General features: G+C 36.7%; 1 protein-coding gene across 16 annotated transcripts in view; it reads right to left on the bottom strand.

Moving 5' to 3' along the window:
* FBXO15 (F-box protein 15) overlaps window positions 1-18480 on the bottom strand; it is a 585398-nt gene that overhangs the window by 132649 nt on the left and 434269 nt on the right. For 3 of the 16 annotated variants that reach the window (XM_082355210.1, XM_082355211.1, XM_082355209.1), the window contains exon 11: window positions 9707-9842. The exons of 10 other annotated variants lie outside the window; for them this stretch is intronic. In XM_082355210.1, the coding sequence (XP_082211336.1) occupies window positions 9707-9842 (136 nt within the window). Of the gene's footprint in view, window positions 1-1048; window positions 13851-18480 lie in introns of those variants that run through there. 3 more of the 16 variants (XM_082355212.1, XM_082355203.1, XR_014234373.1) reach the window with 3 other exon arrangements.

Raw genomic sequence — 18480 nt, 5'->3', positions numbered from 1 at the left:
TGAATATTGAACACTTGAAATGCAGCTAGTGTGACTGATAAACGGAAGTTTTTATTTTATTAATTTAAGTAGAGATAGCCGCATGCGGCTACTGGCTGCTGTATCAACCCTTGCAGTTCTGGAGTCTTCACTCATTTTACACGCTCTACCTGCATGATCTTACCTACATCCGCAGCCTGCATGACCACCTGTATCCCGGAATCCCCAATCTCCGTCTCACCAAAGCATAGTATCTAACATGCATGAGACACTTCTTAGGTGCCAGGTGTTACCCTAAGAGCTCTGCATACAGCATCTCATTCCAGCCCTCCAGCATCCTTGTGCCATAAATACAATTGTTCCAGTTATGTTGCAGACAAGAAGAACAAGAACAAGCTGATTCATGTTTGAATGAGAAGTGAGACAAAATAACCTTCATAATGCCATGATCTTGGCATATGAACCTGAGTTAAATGATTTGCCTAAGGGCGTGGCTATTTCTGACAAAGCCAGGGCTAGAGCGCTCTCAGATTTCCTGCTCATTCTGATTTCCACACTGCTACACTGTAGAATGGATGCCTGCTGTATAAGCAAAAATGCAACAACAACCAAAAACCTCCACCAAGAAACTACAGATCCAGACAAACCTTACTGAGGAAATGGGGTGGATGTGAAAACAAGATGTTTTAAAAAATGATCCAAGTTTGTTAGGCAAAGTGCTGGTAAAATAAATTCTGAGTTTATAGAGGGTAAAACACTCTCTCTCTCCGAACCTCTTGTGATGCACACAATCACACACACACATTTTTAAAATAATAATAAAATGGGACTTTTCAATACCAACTTTAAGGGAATTAGACTAGAAATCAGTCTTTAGATTGTCCAGCTGTGGGTTGGAGTGTTATTCCATGGGACCATGGAAGACTCCTACCTCTCTGACTGTACAGGATGTCAGACATTAATTTGACTTTAATTTGAAGAGCTTGAAAAGCACGTTTGAAAAGAAGTCAGAGAAACTCAAAGTGAGACAGGAGAGAGAGAAACAATGTTTATGCTTCCTTTTGTTCAGTTCCAGAGAATCGAATATCTCTTGAAGCTATTAGAAAGAACATGAAAAAGGTCTTTTCTCAGCCAGTATGACAAGAATATATTTAATCTCCAAAACTTCAGAGAAGAGAATTTTCTTCTAAAAGCTTATGCCTCCTCTTATTCTAATACGAGAGCACTACATTTAAGAGGTTAAATGTAATAAAACTAATGAGACATTTTACAAGTGACTTGACGGGGTACCATAGCCATCTGAAATACACAAAGAAGCAATTTAATTGGCTGGATTTATCAACAGGAAAATACTGGATTTCTTTTCTGGCAAACTATTAATTTATTTTAATATTTTTTCAAATTTCACCCAACCTCTTAATTAGAATTGAACTTAAAAATATTCAGTTGTTACTTTCATAAACCTCAAGGTAGAAATTTGATAACTCTGCCTAGACATAGATCTTCAGAAAGAGAGAAAATATTCATATTCTGGAGAGGAAAGCATGCCTTGCCACTGCAGAAATATAAGAATTTTCTGTTTTTTATACAAATTTACAAACTTGTTTATAGTGCCTATACAGTTTTAAAATATCATGTCATAATTTACATTTTCACAAATACATTAGCCAAAATGAGCAGTAATCTTTATTACCTTTGAACGAGGTGTGGCTCTATTTTATAAACGGCAAAAGCTAGTTGGCATCCCTTCACAGGCTGAACGGAATCCTGTGATCCAGTGGCAGAAAGAATCAAGGCACAAAGAAGTTTCCAGAATCCAGGTGTTCTGACTCAATGAACAGAGTTCATTATTTGGGATCACAGCTAATAAAACTCAGAGGATGTGCTATTACTACGTCATGTTAAGAATTTGAAAGACACCCAGAATTAGATCATTCTAATGCCTCTACCTTCACAAATGTTGTTACTTTTATATTTCCCTTTGCTTAAAGTAAGCACACCAAAAGTAACACATAACATCTTCTTTCAGAAAGGCTTTTTAACTATGTCCACCAATTTGGGGAATCTGACCCTCCATATGCCCTTATGACCAACTAGCTCTATGTCTGTCACTGCCTTTTCCATATAATAATAATAATAATAGTCTTTTTATGTATCTGCGTCTCTCACCAAACTTGGAGATTTTTAACGACAGAGACTGAACGTTACTTATCTTCTAATCCCCGATACCTAAAAAACTAATTTGACACTTAGTAACTGCTTAATTAAATTTCACTCAGAAAAACAATAGGCAGGTGAAAGAATGAATGCATGAATAAATATAAATTTGATTGGCATAAAGACTAATGTAACTTCAGCTTTATGTGGAAAAATTGGAAACCAAAATATTTTATAATCTCTCTTCTACCAAGAGTTTTAGATCCTTCTGTCAGAGACAGTTTAGAAATTTACATGCATTTATGTTTTCAACTTTCCTTTTAGGAAATCTATATTACTCCATTAGAAATTATTTGTGTTCCTCCAGCTGGTCTCCATCACCCCATCAAAGCGAGCAATTGTCAGGACTTCTCAGGCCATAATCAATTAAATTTTGATGATTGATTAGGAAGACATGGGTGCTGGGAATACAACTACAGCATTGCCTGAGCATGAGAAAGTGAACGGTGGGTATTGGGAGAACTGAGGTCTGAGGGTGAGAAAGTGGTAATGAGATTGGCTGATTGAAGAATGACTATAAAAGGGAATAAAAGATCAGAGAAGGAATACTGCCTCCTGCCCAAAGAGCAGTAAAAACATGGAAGAAATTCCTCTCTTCTTTTAGTTTCTCCTTCCTTACTTTGCTCGGGATAACACGAGTTGCAGATGCAGAGAGCCTGAGAATTCTGACTTTAACATCTTATTTTCGAGTACCTTGCAGTGCAGTGACGGCACATCATGGAATGAACTTGATTCTAAGGATTACGTCATACCACAGAGTACATTTCTGCAAAATTAAAGGACTTCATATTAACCCATAGTTTTTAAAAGACAAAATTGAAGCAGACATTTTCTGTGGATGGGGAATGACTCTCTAAGCATGTCGATACAAGAAATCTTAGAAAAGTTGACAATTTAAAAAATTTTTAACATTGAAGATAATCATAAAATTGTAAAAGGAAACAAAAACTGGAGAAATATAATTTATTCAAGTATAATTGACAAATTCTCACAAATAGAGGTCATAAAATCGATAAAAGAAATCCAGCATCTACTCATTAGTTTCTCCAGAGTAAAATCCAGAAGTCATACTTAATCGTCCTCTGGTTTAGCCTGCCACAGCCTATGCTTATAAGCAGGCCCCTTCTGACTCCATCATTCTGGGTCCGATGGAGTAGGTGCTGTGAAGATTCCCTCTTTCAGGACCCAGGCACACATCTCGAGGCTCCCAGGAGCTTTAACATCATTTTGACATCACTGTGGAATCCATCTCTGAGAATCAGCTAAAGGGAACTTCCTCACCCATTTGCTCTCTCCCCCTGGGTCAGGCACCTTGCCCTTCCTGGTGAACTTCTTTCCCTCTTTCAGATACAAGACCCAGCAGCTCTGAATTCCGCAGTGCAGAGTGTGACACTCTCTTCGGATAGTGCCCTGGACTCATCGCCTACTCAGGGAGGTCTCACACACTCTGGAGGATTTTCACTTCCCTGTGAAAGCAATCATGTCACTCTATCAAAAGCAACACGTACAGTGTCCTTTGTGGACATGACCCTTCCGAAAGCATCCTGTTCAGGTTCGTGTTCACTACTGGCCGTCTTCTTCCCCTAGACTATAATCTCCCTTACGCAGGGGTTGAATTGCCCTTTTCCTATACTCTCCGCAGCCCCTCTGTGGCAACGTGGAAGTGATGCTTGGATGTCCCTTCAAGAAAAGACTTCCCATTTCCCTGTGATGAGGGCAGAGAGGTGACACCCTCCAGGGATGGTCCCCAGGGTCTGCCTTAGCTTCAGAACAGAGCCGGGCTCTTCTACGGAAGCTCCCAACCAGTGACAGCATGTGGCTGATGGCAGGACCCGTTCATTTCTGCCCAGCCTGTGACACTTCCAACAAGCAGTCTGTGTCCTGGAGCTCCGTGTTGGCTTGGCCAAGACTGTCACCTCTGGAATCGTGGTCGGAGCCTTCCCTGCCCAATCCAGCTCCTGCCCTGCCCCGCCCCTTCCTTTTATGGGGATGTCAGATCAGCATCACGGTCTGCAGGCTTCTCTGACGACTACAGCCAATTCCCATTTGTATTTCTCACAGGCTTGCTCCCTGATCCCCAGCAAACCCACAGAACTGCTGGCTCTCCTCACCCTTCTCAGCATCTGCTCCCTGGAGAACAGAGCAGGCAAAACCTAGTGCAGCATCAGGCAAATAATAAGAATTTAATGGTGTTTGTGGCCTGAAGAAATCAAAAACCATTAAAACCACAGTTAAAAAAAAAAATGCAAAGAATGAAAAGAAAATTCACAGACGAAGAAACATGTACAGCCTAACTAGGAATCAAAGTAGCATAACTTTGAAATAACCAAATTAGCAAAATCGCAAAGAGATTCCACTGTTGTTTTCCTGTTGTGGATGAGGAAGCTAAGTTCGTACATTTCGCTGTTATTCACAAATAAATTGTTCTTGTCACACTGCATTTCATCCTCGGGACACAGTAATCACAGGCTCGGATGTGGGGTCCGTGAGAATCTCACAAAAAATGATGGAGAGGTTTCAGTTTCCTCTCCCTCTGTCTCTTTCTGTGTCTCTGTCTCTGTGTGTGTGGGGTGTCTTTTTCAATTTTTTTCAGACACTTTGCATTTAGTCTTGCAGTTTAAAAACAAAATAAAGAAACAAAAACTTTGATGATGGACTGAAAAGAAAAAAAAACTTTACATTTCATTCAATGTTTAAGACTAACCCTTGAAATTCACTTAAACAACATCCCTAACTTTAAAGTTCTCAGGAGTCTTATGTAGCTCAATTTTCCACGTAGAAAACATGCCCAAAGATCTTCCCCACTGCGAGGAACAGCTACCTCATTTTCACCAACTTCAGTGACCAGAAGACTCCTTCTGAGCATCTTGGTAGATTTAGTGGTAAGAAAATCTGATTTTAAAATAAGAAGGCTTTAATTTAGAAATCTCAGATCTATTATTTAAGTAATCATTTAAATTTTAAAGTTGCTTTTATGAAATACTGTTGATCACAATTATAATTTAATTTAGATCAATCGTTTTTCAGACACGGAAAATGGGATATTAGCCTTGACAGAGTAAAATTTAACTGATTTAAAGTTATATCAAGTTTGAGGTGCTTTCCACTCACACATCATGGGGTGCGTGTGTGTGTATGTGTTGGCGGATGTGGGAAAAGTGTTTTTTGAGAATCCATTTTTCTTCATCAGCTCAGGCTGATGGTCTGTGTGGCTTAAACAACAGACATTTATTTCTCACAGTTCTGAAGGCTGGGAAATCCAAGACCAAGGTGCTAGCAGACCAGATTCACTGTCTGGTGAGGGCCCTCTTCCTGGTTTGGAGGTGACCACCTTCTTGCTCTGTCCTCACAGGGCAGAGATGGTCTCTTTCAAGTCTCTTCTTATAAGAGCACTAAACCCATTACAAGGGCTCCATGACCTAATTTTCTCCCCAAAGGCTCCATCTTCAAATACCATCGCATTGGGAGTTAAGGCTTCAGTATATAAATCTGGGGGAACACAATTCAGTCCATAGCAATATATTTATTTATTTTTTGAAAAACTCCCCTATCTAGATAAGTGAATGTATCATTGATTCTGATTGTCTAAATGTATGGCTTTACAATTCTAGATAAAGATAATGCTATATGAAATATTACCATGAAATGTATTCAAAATGAGAATTTTTAACTTAAAAGCTCTTAACAGTGAAATTAATAATGTTAATAACAGGCTGAATATTTGAACTATGAATGTGTCTGTTACTTGAATATAAAATATGTCTTTGTACTCAGTATTTTTTAGAAGAGAAATAGGTGCCTACTTTTTTGAGGCAATAAGTCATTTGTTATTGATTCAAAAATGCATCCACAGAAAATGTCTATAATCATAATAAACAATATTGTAAGATACTATATAACACTCACTAGAATTATACATTTTTCTTTCTTTGTCAGGGTACTTGTTTGATGTTCTCAATAATATCACCATTAAATCGGTATTATTTTTAACACATATTGTGACAGTCATAAATAAACTTTAGAATCTGTACTTTTAATTATAAGTTCCTAATTAAAATCATAAAATCTAAGAATACTTTCTTAAAAGAAATTCTACTTTGTGATAAGGGCTCCCTTTGTTACTTAAACTCAAAAAACTCAGTGTTATTTTTTGTTTTTACAAATATTAATCCATAAAATTTATATCTATTTTATCATTTTATTTTCTTTTTTTAATCTGGGAATTATGAAGTATAAATGGCAAAATCAGTAATTTAGCAACATTGAAATTATTATTATATAAGATGCTTGAAGGATGCATTCTAAATAAAAATTCTACCCTTGAAGTTGAAGAGCTAAGCCTACACACAACACCTAAATAGTTTATGAGCAAGTTCTGCCAAATGTTCAAAGAACAGATAATTCCCAACTTATACAAAGCATTCCAGAGAAAACAATGGAAAAATACCCAAATTATTTCCTGAGACCTAACTAACCATGGTATTGTGCCAGAAAATATAGAAAAAGAAAGAAAATTATAATTCAGTGTTAGTAATAAACAGGGATGTACAACACTATGTATTTTATCAAAATGCATTAAAATTAAAAAACACTCCATGATCAACTAGGATTTAGCTCTGTAATCCAAGACTGTTCAAAGTAGATCATATGATATTGTAATTTTCTACATTAAACTGAGGAACATCCATGATCATTTTAGGTACAAAAAGAAAACAAAACATTCAATAATGTTCAATATATATCACATGTAAGAAGGATTATTTAGGAAACATGACAAAATAATAAACTTAATAATTGAATGAAAGTATGAAAGTTTATGACAATTCGAATAAAGAACAAAGGATGAGGTTATGTCTTTCCAGATACTAAAAAATACATATACTTAAATCTGTATGAATTACCTATTAATTAATTATGGTGTTGGTGTAGGAATAAACAATAGAATGGAAACAGAGAGAGAGGCTAAAAACAGGCAAATACATTCGAATTTGATTTATATTTCTAATAGTTAAAATTGCATTTGGTTGCATTTAACAGAAATCCTAACTAACACAAGAGTAAATAAATTATAGTTAATATTTCAGCCCTGAAAACAGTGGTTTAGTGCTGCCGTCAGAGACTTGGCTCTTTTCTTCCTTCCATTACACGGTTCTTTATACATCTTTGCCACATGTGGCTTCAAGATGTTTGCACCTTCAAACTCACTTTCATATTTTAAGCTCGAAGAGCCCGGCAGAGCAAAGGCCAAAAGGGGCATGTTAGTTTGACTGGTAGATATACCTTTTGTAGAAACACCCATTCACTAACTTCTGCAAACATCACCTTGGCAAGAACTAAATCACATGACTACTTCTACCGGCAAGGGAATCCAGCTTAGTGCATGTATAAGCCTTCCAACATCTATCATAAAGTGAAGCAAAGTGAGAAGGAGGTCTTAGCTGGCTTCTGCGTGGACAACCCTTTGACAAACTTAGCTAAGTGAGGCATTCTAATCAATGGGGGAATACTTTAAATGATGGTATTTATACAATTGTCTATTCATATGTAAAATATAAGATTAAAGTCACTCATCACACCATTAAAAAAACATTCCAGATCAATTTAAAGGATCACAAAACGAAAATATGAAGATATAGAGAGTCATACTGGGTGAAGTAAGCCAGACACAGAAAGACAAATATCATATGCTATCGCTTATATGTGGAATCTACATATGAACTTACCTACAAAACAGAAATAGATTCACAGATGTAGAAAACAAACTTATGGTTACCAGGGGGGAAAAAGGGGGGAGGGATAAATTGGGAGATTGAGACTGACATATACACACTACTATACATAAAATAGATAACTAATAAGGACCTGCTGTATAGCACAGGGAACTCTATTCATTATTCTGTAATGACCTATATGGGAAAAGAATCTAAAAAAGAGTGGATATATGTATATGTATAACTGATTCACTCTGCTGTACAGCAGAAGCTAACACAACATTGCAAAGCAACTATACCCCAATAAAAATTTAAAAGAAAAGGTACAGGGAGAAAATACTGGCATGCTTGTTTAGGTGCTTAGACTAAACAGATCTTCTAAAGCAAAACACAAATCTAAAAATCCACAAAGACAAAGATTAATGCAATTTATTGCTTCAAATTTTAAAATTGCTTGACAACAAAATATATTATAAATAAATTTAAAAGTAAAATGACAGATTAGGGAAATTATTTTAAAATAAATATCAAAGAATTCATATGCAGAATATTTTCAAAACCCTGTATATCTTTATGCAAAACCAACCCAGTAAAAGGAATAGGCAAAGGAACTGAATAATTGATTCATTAACACATCGCTGAGAACCCTAGAAAAAGATGCTCAATCTTACTAATAATAAAATGAAAAGTAAATAATGGGATATAATTTTTCTTAACTGCCAGAGTAGAAAAATTAGGACGTTTGAAGATAAAAATTTGTTGTGACAATGTGATAAATTTTTTAAATGCTACATATCTTTTAGTGGGAAATTTTTCCTAGCCTAGTAAAAGTTTCCCGAAACAACATAGTATTCACATATCCCATGAAGATTCAAAAACTGCGAAATTTTTTACCTATTTGGGAAAAAATACTTGCACAGATACAAAAGATATTTATAATGATGTATGTTGCATGATTGTTTGAAGCAGAAAAGTTGCAAATTACCTGAATTTCTACCAAGAGCGGGGTACACATATCGAAAATATATGAGATTCTATACATAGAAATAGAAAAGCCCTCTACAACATGTTATTTGTTAAGTGAAAATAAGCAAGAATATTTTACAGTATCATTTATATTTAAAAAGTAAAATGACAGATTATACAGACAGGTACTTAGATGATTGATAGATACAGAAATATCTGTTGTTATGTATATATTTATATTATTCATATATATACACACACTATATATGTATATATATAGTGTGTGTGTATATATATATATAGAGAGAGAGAGAGAGAGGATTATAATTCACCATGGCAATAGTGGCTCTTTCCAGGAAGAAGGCTGAGATTAGAGTAGATGACTGAGCGTCATTCTCAATCATTGAAAAAAGATCACTGAATCTTTTTTCAATGAAAATGCATCTACTTGCATAAAGGAGCAAGGTTAGAAAAAAATGTAAGAGAAGCTGGCACGAACACAAAATAATTTTCAAGACACCATTTTCTCTGGCACTGTCATAATGATAGAACGAAAGGTGAATAACAATTTACAATTTACATTCCCACATTTAAGACCGTCACTACCGCAGAGCTATGAAATTAAAGTCCAGAGACATGAGCAGAAAGGCAAACATACTGTGGACATTAAACAAGGACTTTGTTCTTAAAATCAGGTGACATCAAATACCAGAATGGCAAGAATATTTCTACTCATTTAACAAAAAAACAAGAACTTTTCCCTCTCACATTATAAATGTTCATTTGTCATGAGAATCAGACAAAATCAAAGGCAAACAACTTAGATCACTGACCTACGGAATCGAGGCTGTTCCAGAAATGAGGTCACCGTACAAATCTGTCGTAACGTATGTTTTACTGAACCAGTATGGACGCACTGAAACCCCAGCTTCAACCAAGGGCAGCCTCAGCTGACGTACCCTGATGCATCTAGGCAAATAAGAAACAAGGAAGGAAATCCATGTGCTAAGCTTTCCTAGAATCACTAAAAGGGTGAAAATGATACTGTTCAACCCCATTTGACATTGTGAACACTGGAGTAACCAGGCAAATGCATAACTGCCAGCACTGAATAAAATGTAAATGTTGTTAGCGTACATGTTAACTAGGCAGAATTTTCCTTAATTACTCTAAGTTGATGACACAAAGGTTAATTTTTCAAACTTCTCCACGACACAGGCTAAACTTGAGCATGTATTCAAGTAATTAAAACTTCTTGGAGCTTCAGAACAGGTCATAAAATTACGGAAAATTCAAAGAGAAGTGCTGTCAACTAATGTTTAAAAGGCGTGTGCCTCAGGCTGAGGTTGGACCAGTCCTCAAAGCCCTGTTAGAGGTATCGTCTCTGCTGAGGTCACATCACTTAGCTCTCCTTCGGCATTTGATAGCATTTTGCTGATTGACTGACCAGAGTCTGAAGGTTGGCTTTATTTCTCCCACTTGTTAGCTGTAATCAACCCAAATAAATTATTATTTGGAGAAAAGAAACCCCACAAAAGTTGTAACATAGGAGGAGACGCATCACAGTATTGCTGCACAGGAATTTCCCAGTAGCTCTTGCGGTTCCGTAGTGGAGGCGGACTGGGGTTTCACAGTGATGCCCAGCTACGTAAGAGCAACCACTGCTTCCGCTAGAGCAGTCATCCTCAAAAGATAACTTCCCCTTCTCTTGCCTTTTCCATCTGCCTCCGGCTGAGGCATTCTATCTATTCTGCTCTACCATTCTGTAGAGAATGTTGCTTTTCCAATATATTGGTTCAGACATGTTGAGATTGCCGGAGAATTCCAAAATGCTCTAAGGAATAGACAGGGGAGACTCAGGATGCCTTGCAAATGTGACCAGACATTATGTCTGTGTCGTAGTGATTTCACGTAAGGTAATTATTTACTTCTTGGGATTTTTATTTGTTTCATTGAAATATCATTGACGTACAATATTATGTTAGTTTCAGGTGTCCTGCATAGTGATTCCACACATATATACATTATGAAATGATCACCACAGTAAGTCTATTGACCTTCTGTCCCCGTGAAGTTTTTACAATATTATTGACCCTATTCCTTATGCTGTATAAGCCATCCCCATGGGTTATTTATTTCATAACTGGAAGTTTGCACCTCTTGGAATTTTTAAATGTGTGCAGATTAATCACTTATAGATGCTCAAAGAATCATCAGGCATCATGCCCATGATATAGCCTCAAGTGTGACTCAAACATTTTCCATAGAGCCAAATGTTTGCTCTCTGATGCAGGAGTTGGTATTATGGACCACGTACACAGTGTAATGGGGATCTATTTCCAACTTCAGCATTCATATCATCTCCTGCAACGGCATTTGACACCATACTTTCTCCTACTGGTAGATTAGAAGGCAATCCTCCCATCTCAACATTTATTCATACTAGGTTCATAGTGATTTTGTTTTTCCTTCACTGTCTCTTCTAGAATTTCTTAACTTCCAAGGTTAAGGTAATAGGAGTATGCTGGGAAAAAGACAGACATACTTTTGGAATAATGAACTATGAGGTCTATGCTTGCTGGAGAATAAAACTTCCCTCCTCCCTCCCTTCCTTCCTTCCTTCCTTCCCTCCTTCCTGTTTGTGGTCTCATGCTCATATGTCATTCCCAATGGAGCTCCTGAAGTTTGGTGGTCATCACTATCAATGCATATGATATTGATCATCTTCAGTACTTTCCTTGCATGGCTCATTTCAAACTGTTTGAACAAAAATGCATCCTAAAAAAAGTTAATGGCTTAAATAGTTTATACAAGCTAGTATGTTTATCATTATGATTTTTTAATAATATGACAAATATAATAAACACAAATCCATAAATTAGAAAGAACAATGAATGCTTAGCCAAAGTTAAAAAGAAAAAAATCGGTGAACATATAACTAGACATAGCTTTTTCTTTGTCTCAGGGTAATATTACAATGGAGATAATAATAAAAGTGGGATTTGTTGATGCAAAAATAAACTTCCTACTTTTCTTAAATGGAGTTTGGCAGAAATTTAATAAAAGTTATACAATGCTTTTATACTGTACTTAAAGAAGTAGTCTGATAAGATACGTATTAGTCAATTTTATGATCTTGAGAATAATGAAATTGAAGAGGATTCACCCATGAAATAAGAGCATTGTCAACACAGCCTGTTTCTTAACTAATTAGCAAATCAGTCCTAAGTGGTATTTCAGCTTCAAATGAGCTTCTTATGGCTTATTTACTTTGGCCTTCCTGCATAATTAATCAAATTCATGATAATAGGAAACAATTAGAATGTCAATCTATTTAGAAGAATAATTTAATGCTGTTTTTCCTATTTTACATTATTCCATAGTGTTGAAAGCAAAGATTCCATAAGTTGAAAAACATTTACTTGGCATGTGGGGAGATCACGAGTCCCATATGATCTTTACATTCCTTTCCTACACAAAAGTGGAACTTACCGCAGGAGAAAATGGACACCAGGACCTACTCTGTTACTGTTACTCTAAGCAGGACATCTGGCAAATACACTCATGATATGAGCATGTCGCCTTTCAACATATGCCATGTGCCAAGGTTAAGTTACCGAATATACTTGGGAAGCTACAAAAATAATTTTGTTCCTGTTCAAATTTCATTAAATATCCAAATCAGGTCTTGCTGGAAGTCACTAATATATTAAAAATAGGAAAATATGTTATTTATCTACAGACCAGTAAATCGACCACATAGAAAAGTAGTCAGATAAATAATCTCTTCCCTCAAAAAAAAAAAAAAAAGAATGTTCCATTTTCCATCCAGTTTATTTGTTAACTCTCTCTGCCTCAGGCCACATTAACTAACTGTATGGCAGGGGTTACTTAATCTACAGAGAGAAGAAAAAAAAAACAAAACATCAAATGTTCCTTCTGCATTTGCTTTTCTCTGATTCTCTAGCACTTACTCTGGAACCCTTTGTACTTTCATTTAATCATTTCATAATCATTCATCAATCCCTGCCATTGAGAAATGCATTGAATAGACTGAGGAAACAAAGTTTTCTGAGGTCCAGACTTACTTTATTCAAATCAAATCAAGCCCTCTGAATCAATCCTGTAGTCTCTTTAAGCACCTATTGAAGTTATCAATATATACACAGCAACTGGGCATTGCCTATACAAATTGTTCTTGGACCTTTTAAGATTTCGAATGACATTCAGAAAATATGTTCCCAGGTGAGCTGGCAAAAACAATTTGGGTATACAAATCAGTAACTTTTTGTTTCACGCCTTTTGATCAGAACGGTACTTATTACTTGCACAGAAACACACCTTGGAGCATGCTGGTTTATAGTAAAACGACAAGTGATCTACAAATGCATTTTGGAAATCATTCATTTGCCTGCAGCAGAGATGCCAAATAAAATTTATTTAAAACCTAAAGGACATTTATTGGTTCCCAGAACTGGAAAGGTGGCAACGTTCTCAAGCACAGCTTGATCCAGGACTCGGGCCCTCAAAAATCCATGTCATGACTGGTTCCCTCCTGTAGGTTCATCCTGGAGATTTAAATGGCCCCAGGCTCTCCCCATAGGGTGCGTGCTCTTAGAAGCCCCACTGTGTCCTTACTGACCAAGACCTTTCTAGACCTATTTGTGATGCAACGAAAATGAGATACTATGATGGTTTTAAATCAGAAAAATCCAAAATGACATGAATAGATGTGGGGAGGGTTGGTTACCAAAGGAAATTTGGGGCTCCGTCCCCAGAAAAGATGGGAGGTGAGTTTGGAGGCAGTAATAAAAACATGTATCTATTTAAAAGTGATACATGACAGTTCTTTTATTTGAGCACGGCACACACTGTCATATGGTTATCTAGTGATATGTCCTTTCTGCTTGAAGGTGATGTGTTGGAGGAGAGATACGTCTCACTTTGAACTCTCTCTCTCTCCTCTGAGGATGGTACCTGATGGTGAGAATAAAATGGTCATTTATGAAATGAACAGATGGATGGATGAAAGAAATAGTGAATGAACAAGTATAACATGGACCAAGCTTGGATGAGGGATTTTGTAAGAAAATAGAGAACTATAGGAGGATTAAGACTGCATTTGAGGAAATAATACAACCCATTCAGTAGGGCTTCTCTTAGCCCAGCTTGTGTTTCTTCAAATACTTCCAGCCAAAGGCAGCATACACCCTTAAGGCTCTCAGGGCGGACCTCCACCTCTTCTGTAACAATGGCCCCAGGACTTCAGGGAAACACAGATAAAAATAGAGATAACTTAGTCACAGAATTATTGGCCTTAAGACATTCCCTGCAGCTTTGGAGTCACTTAAAAACTGGATTAAATCTCTCTCAGAGATACAAACTGTCACAAAAAAGTAATAAAATCTACAACTCTTATAACTTATCAATCTTCCTTAATTATCTCTCCTTAAATGTGAACCTCTAAGTATGTGGGTGGAGGAGGGGCAGTTAATGAGAAAAACAAACAAAACTGCTTTTTTCTGCAACTTTCACCGAGGTTAATTCCATTCTTACCTCTCTGATGACCACCTTCTCTTCTTTTTATACCCCAGCTTAGCCATTACCTAACTCATTGGCTACTGACGGCAAGCCCCTGAAATACTACCTAATTCTACCTGATATATAGATATGTACCATTTTGAGGAAAATACATACTCTTCCTTTTTCACATCTATAATCTTGTTGTAATCTTGTTGACAGGGGTTCTGCAATCTGGCACTAATAAAAAAAAAATGAAACCTGGCTCTTCTAAACAATTAGCTGGGAATAAAAAGAAAAGGAAGACTATTTTAACATTGTCAAAAACATCAATAAATTGGGTTCAAGCAGTTTTTTCAGAGTTCTTAGAATCTTCATTCTCAATATTCAGTTTGCACCTCAGAAATTCTAAAGTGAGGCCAAATGAGCTGTATTTTTTTCTTAGTTTGTTCTGGCATTTTATTTTATTGATTTAAATTTTTATTCATGAACATAATTTTTAAAAACTAAATGATGCTAAAGACTCATGCTAACAGGCAGTGGTCCCTTGCTCTCATCCTTTTACTCCACGGCCCCTCCCCATCCAGATCCCAAGGCAACTGCTTTCGACTCTTTCATCCATTTCTTCCCTATTTCTAAATACTGTGCTTATTTTCCTCTCTCTCCATTCATCAACCTGTCACAATATCGACTGACTTCTCATGTTAAATGAGGGTCTTCAGCCCTCCCTTCAAATAAGCTGTATTTTTAACAAAAACTTCAGGAGGTGCACTTTGAGAAATGTTGACCTATAAACAAAGTTAAAGGCAGACCTAGGACATACTGCAGCTTGGGTTCCAGACCATTTTAATAAAGTGAATATCGCATAAGGCAAGCCACATGAGTTTTTTGGCTTCCCGGTAAATATAAAAGTTGTTTGGTTTCACAGGGCATATAAAAAGTGTGCTCTATTAAATGTGTGATAGCCTCATGTCTAAAACAACCGATGTACGTACCTTAATTTAAAAGTATGTTATTGCTAAAAAATGCTGACCATCGTCTGAGCCTTCAGTGAGCTGTAATCTTTTTGCAATAGTAACATCAAAGACTACTGATCACAGATCACCATAACAAATACAGTAATCATGAAAAAGTATGAAATATTGTGACAATTCCCAAAATGTGACACAGAGAAATGAAGTGAACAAATGCTGTTGGGAAAATGGCACTGATAAACTTGCTCACTGCAGAGTTGCCAGAAAACTTCAACTTGTTTTAAAAAAAAAACAAACAAAAAAAGTATCTGGGAAGCACAAGAAAGCAAATCTCAATAAAATGAGGTATGCCTGTACATAGTTATAAACTGCTGATCATTTAAGATCATTTAGTAATCTAGCAATAAGGGCCAAATCTATCATGTGACACAGTAAGACTGGATTGCATCTTATCAAGATCCTGGTTTATTGATTCTGGGACAAATACTGACATTAGTTGTAGATTGGTGACCCATCATGACAAGTTCCTACCCTTTAATGACCCTTTTTATAAAAATAAACCTACTAATAGAAAGTCACCACCACAGAGCAAAAATCATATGCAGCTTTTTTAGAGATTGACTCAAAATTATACCTGGAATAATCTAAAAAGATGACTTCGTGTCATTCTCACTTTAACACTCAGCCTCTCTTAACTAAGAAATTGGTGAGGCCACTTGCCAGACAAAACCAAAAGAGAAGTGTCTAGACTGAGCTGCTTTGTAACATCCTCCTTTTTCTAACCTGGTCCGTCTCCAGTGACCGTGCTATTTGTGTCATGCACCATCTGTATTGAATTGATCTTTTTCACAGACCAGAACTATCGGTTTGCTTTGCGCAAAATTCTCACTTTCTCCATTATTATTGAAAGGTCATACTTTTAAGTTCACAGTCTCCCTGACCTGTGTTTACAGTCATCTTCTTTCCCATTTGCACAGATATGGTCAATTTTCTCCTTTAAGGTCTTCTTGGTCTCCTTTAAGATACTCCTTGGCATACTAGTATCTTGAGCACCGGCGACATGCCCATGCTTGTAACTCAGTCATTCCAACTCTGTGTGCAGCAGCTCTGATTTGTCCTGTCTCCTCGAGGTGCACAATCACAACAGAAGCGGCCGTGGAGCACCCGGACATGGGTGGGAAGGAACAACGAGTAGGTTGAGTGTGATTCAGACAAAGGTCTCCCGTCGTGCAGGAATAAGGAATTTGGAATACCTCTTGAGTCAAAAATTATCATTCATACTTCCTCAATACAGCAGCTTACAGTTTTGTCATTTTACCATGTTACGCTCCCGACTGACAAAAATACTTTTTCTGCTTCAAAAGGCTCTATTGAAAAAACAGTGTCCATGCTCGAATTTATGTTCACCACAAAGCCAAAGTCTGGAGTGATGTACAAACTTATTCTAAATAATATTGGATTAGAAAATTAAAAGGAAGAACAAGCTGAGGGTGACCTCTTTTGACAACATCTGGGGGGGTGTGTGTGTGTGTACACATCTGTGTAATTGGCTTAGTGCCAGGAGGCTGAAGAAAGATTGAGGCCTAAAGAAATTATTAAAAATAAAATGAGGAAAGAAAAATAAGTGCTTTTTTCTTCCTAAGCATACTAGTATCTTGAGCATTAGGATCACTAGAATCTGTGTAATATTTTAATTAAATGTGTGTATTTATGAGTTAGATAAGTCATCCTCTGGAGTTCTGTCTTCCCTCTACAAGTCTAAGATTATGTAAAATTAAGCATGGAGTTTTAGCAATGAAGGAAATGTTCACAGTTAACTAAGTCTGATATCTTCATTTTATGGTGGGAAAAAAGCAAGGAACCAAAAGATTAGCTGTTAAATGTCACATCTGGGACATCTGGGTTGAGAACCCACACTTCTTTTCACTTCAAGAATGGTATTCTTTCCTCTCTCTTTTGACTTCTTTACCCACAGATACAAATACATGTTTTGAGTTTTTCTTTGTTTGAGTAAAGATAAAAAAGTGAAGCAAAATAACATGATTGTTCATCTCAAAGATATACAGTAAAAATTTCTTCTCCTTGATGAGAGTTACCAGATATTAACTAATTCTACTTTGGAAGTTCAAAGTCCCAGACTCTTGTGTATTAACATATTTAACTAATCATCAGACCTTATTGTAGAGACAAAAGACAAATTTGTAATAAAGTGTGCAGGATGGTCAACTGCATTCAAACAAGCTGAAACAAGTTAATTCACTCCTGTTCAGTAGCTGGACTCCAAAGATTCCCTCCAACGAACCGGAGATCCCACTGTTCACATGCTGGAGTGGTCCCTCCCACGTGGGAGCTGAATTTGTCTGTTACTCAGGTCAGTGAATCAAATGTGGAAGAAGTGGACCAGTTCCAAGCTATCCTTTAAGTGGACTGACACCTTATGTTCTGTCCCTTTTGGAACATTGGTGTTTTGGGAGCCATGAACCACCCTGTAGGATGGTTCAGCCACTCTGCTAGGTAAGCCACGGAGCGACCATGGGGGACACTGTAGTTTTCCATTATAAAACAATAACATCCAAACCCTTTACTCTTAGTAAATCAGTGAAAGGCAGAGCAGCATATTCCACAAACGAAAGACACTCAAGTGAGGCAAAGAGGAAATTGAGCTATTTGATAGGTTTTACAGTAAGTGTACTCAACACCTTCCAGGAGAAACCGAAGGAATAGCACCCATAAAACAGACACTGGGTTACAAAACAGGAACACAAGAAAGGGAGGTTAAGAATTATAAAAGAACTGAGAAAAGAAAATTATTAATTTTTTATAATTTTTTAAGATAAAGAATCCATAGTAGATATATTGAATACAAAACTAGTCACCACTGAAGCATGAACTACTAAGCTGGTAGATTTAATTGAGAATGCAGCTGAACACAGAAAAGAGATGAAAAATTTTTGAAAACAAATTTAAGCTATGAAGGCTCGATCCTTTAGCTCTAACATATACCTAATAGAGAGAAGGTTGGGGAGGGAATTCTGAAGAGCTAATGGCTCAGAACTTCTCAGAACAGAAAGTTACAAGTCCTCCTTTTGGAAAAATCAGTGAGGATGCATGCC

Source organism: Balaenoptera borealis, assembly GCF_965194805.1.
Source record: "Balaenoptera borealis genome assembly, chromosome: 14".
Lineage (NCBI taxonomy): Eukaryota > Metazoa > Chordata > Mammalia > Artiodactyla > Balaenopteridae > Balaenoptera > Balaenoptera borealis.
Note: the sequence above shows the minus strand (reverse complement) of the source record. Positions and strands in the feature narration are given on the sequence as shown.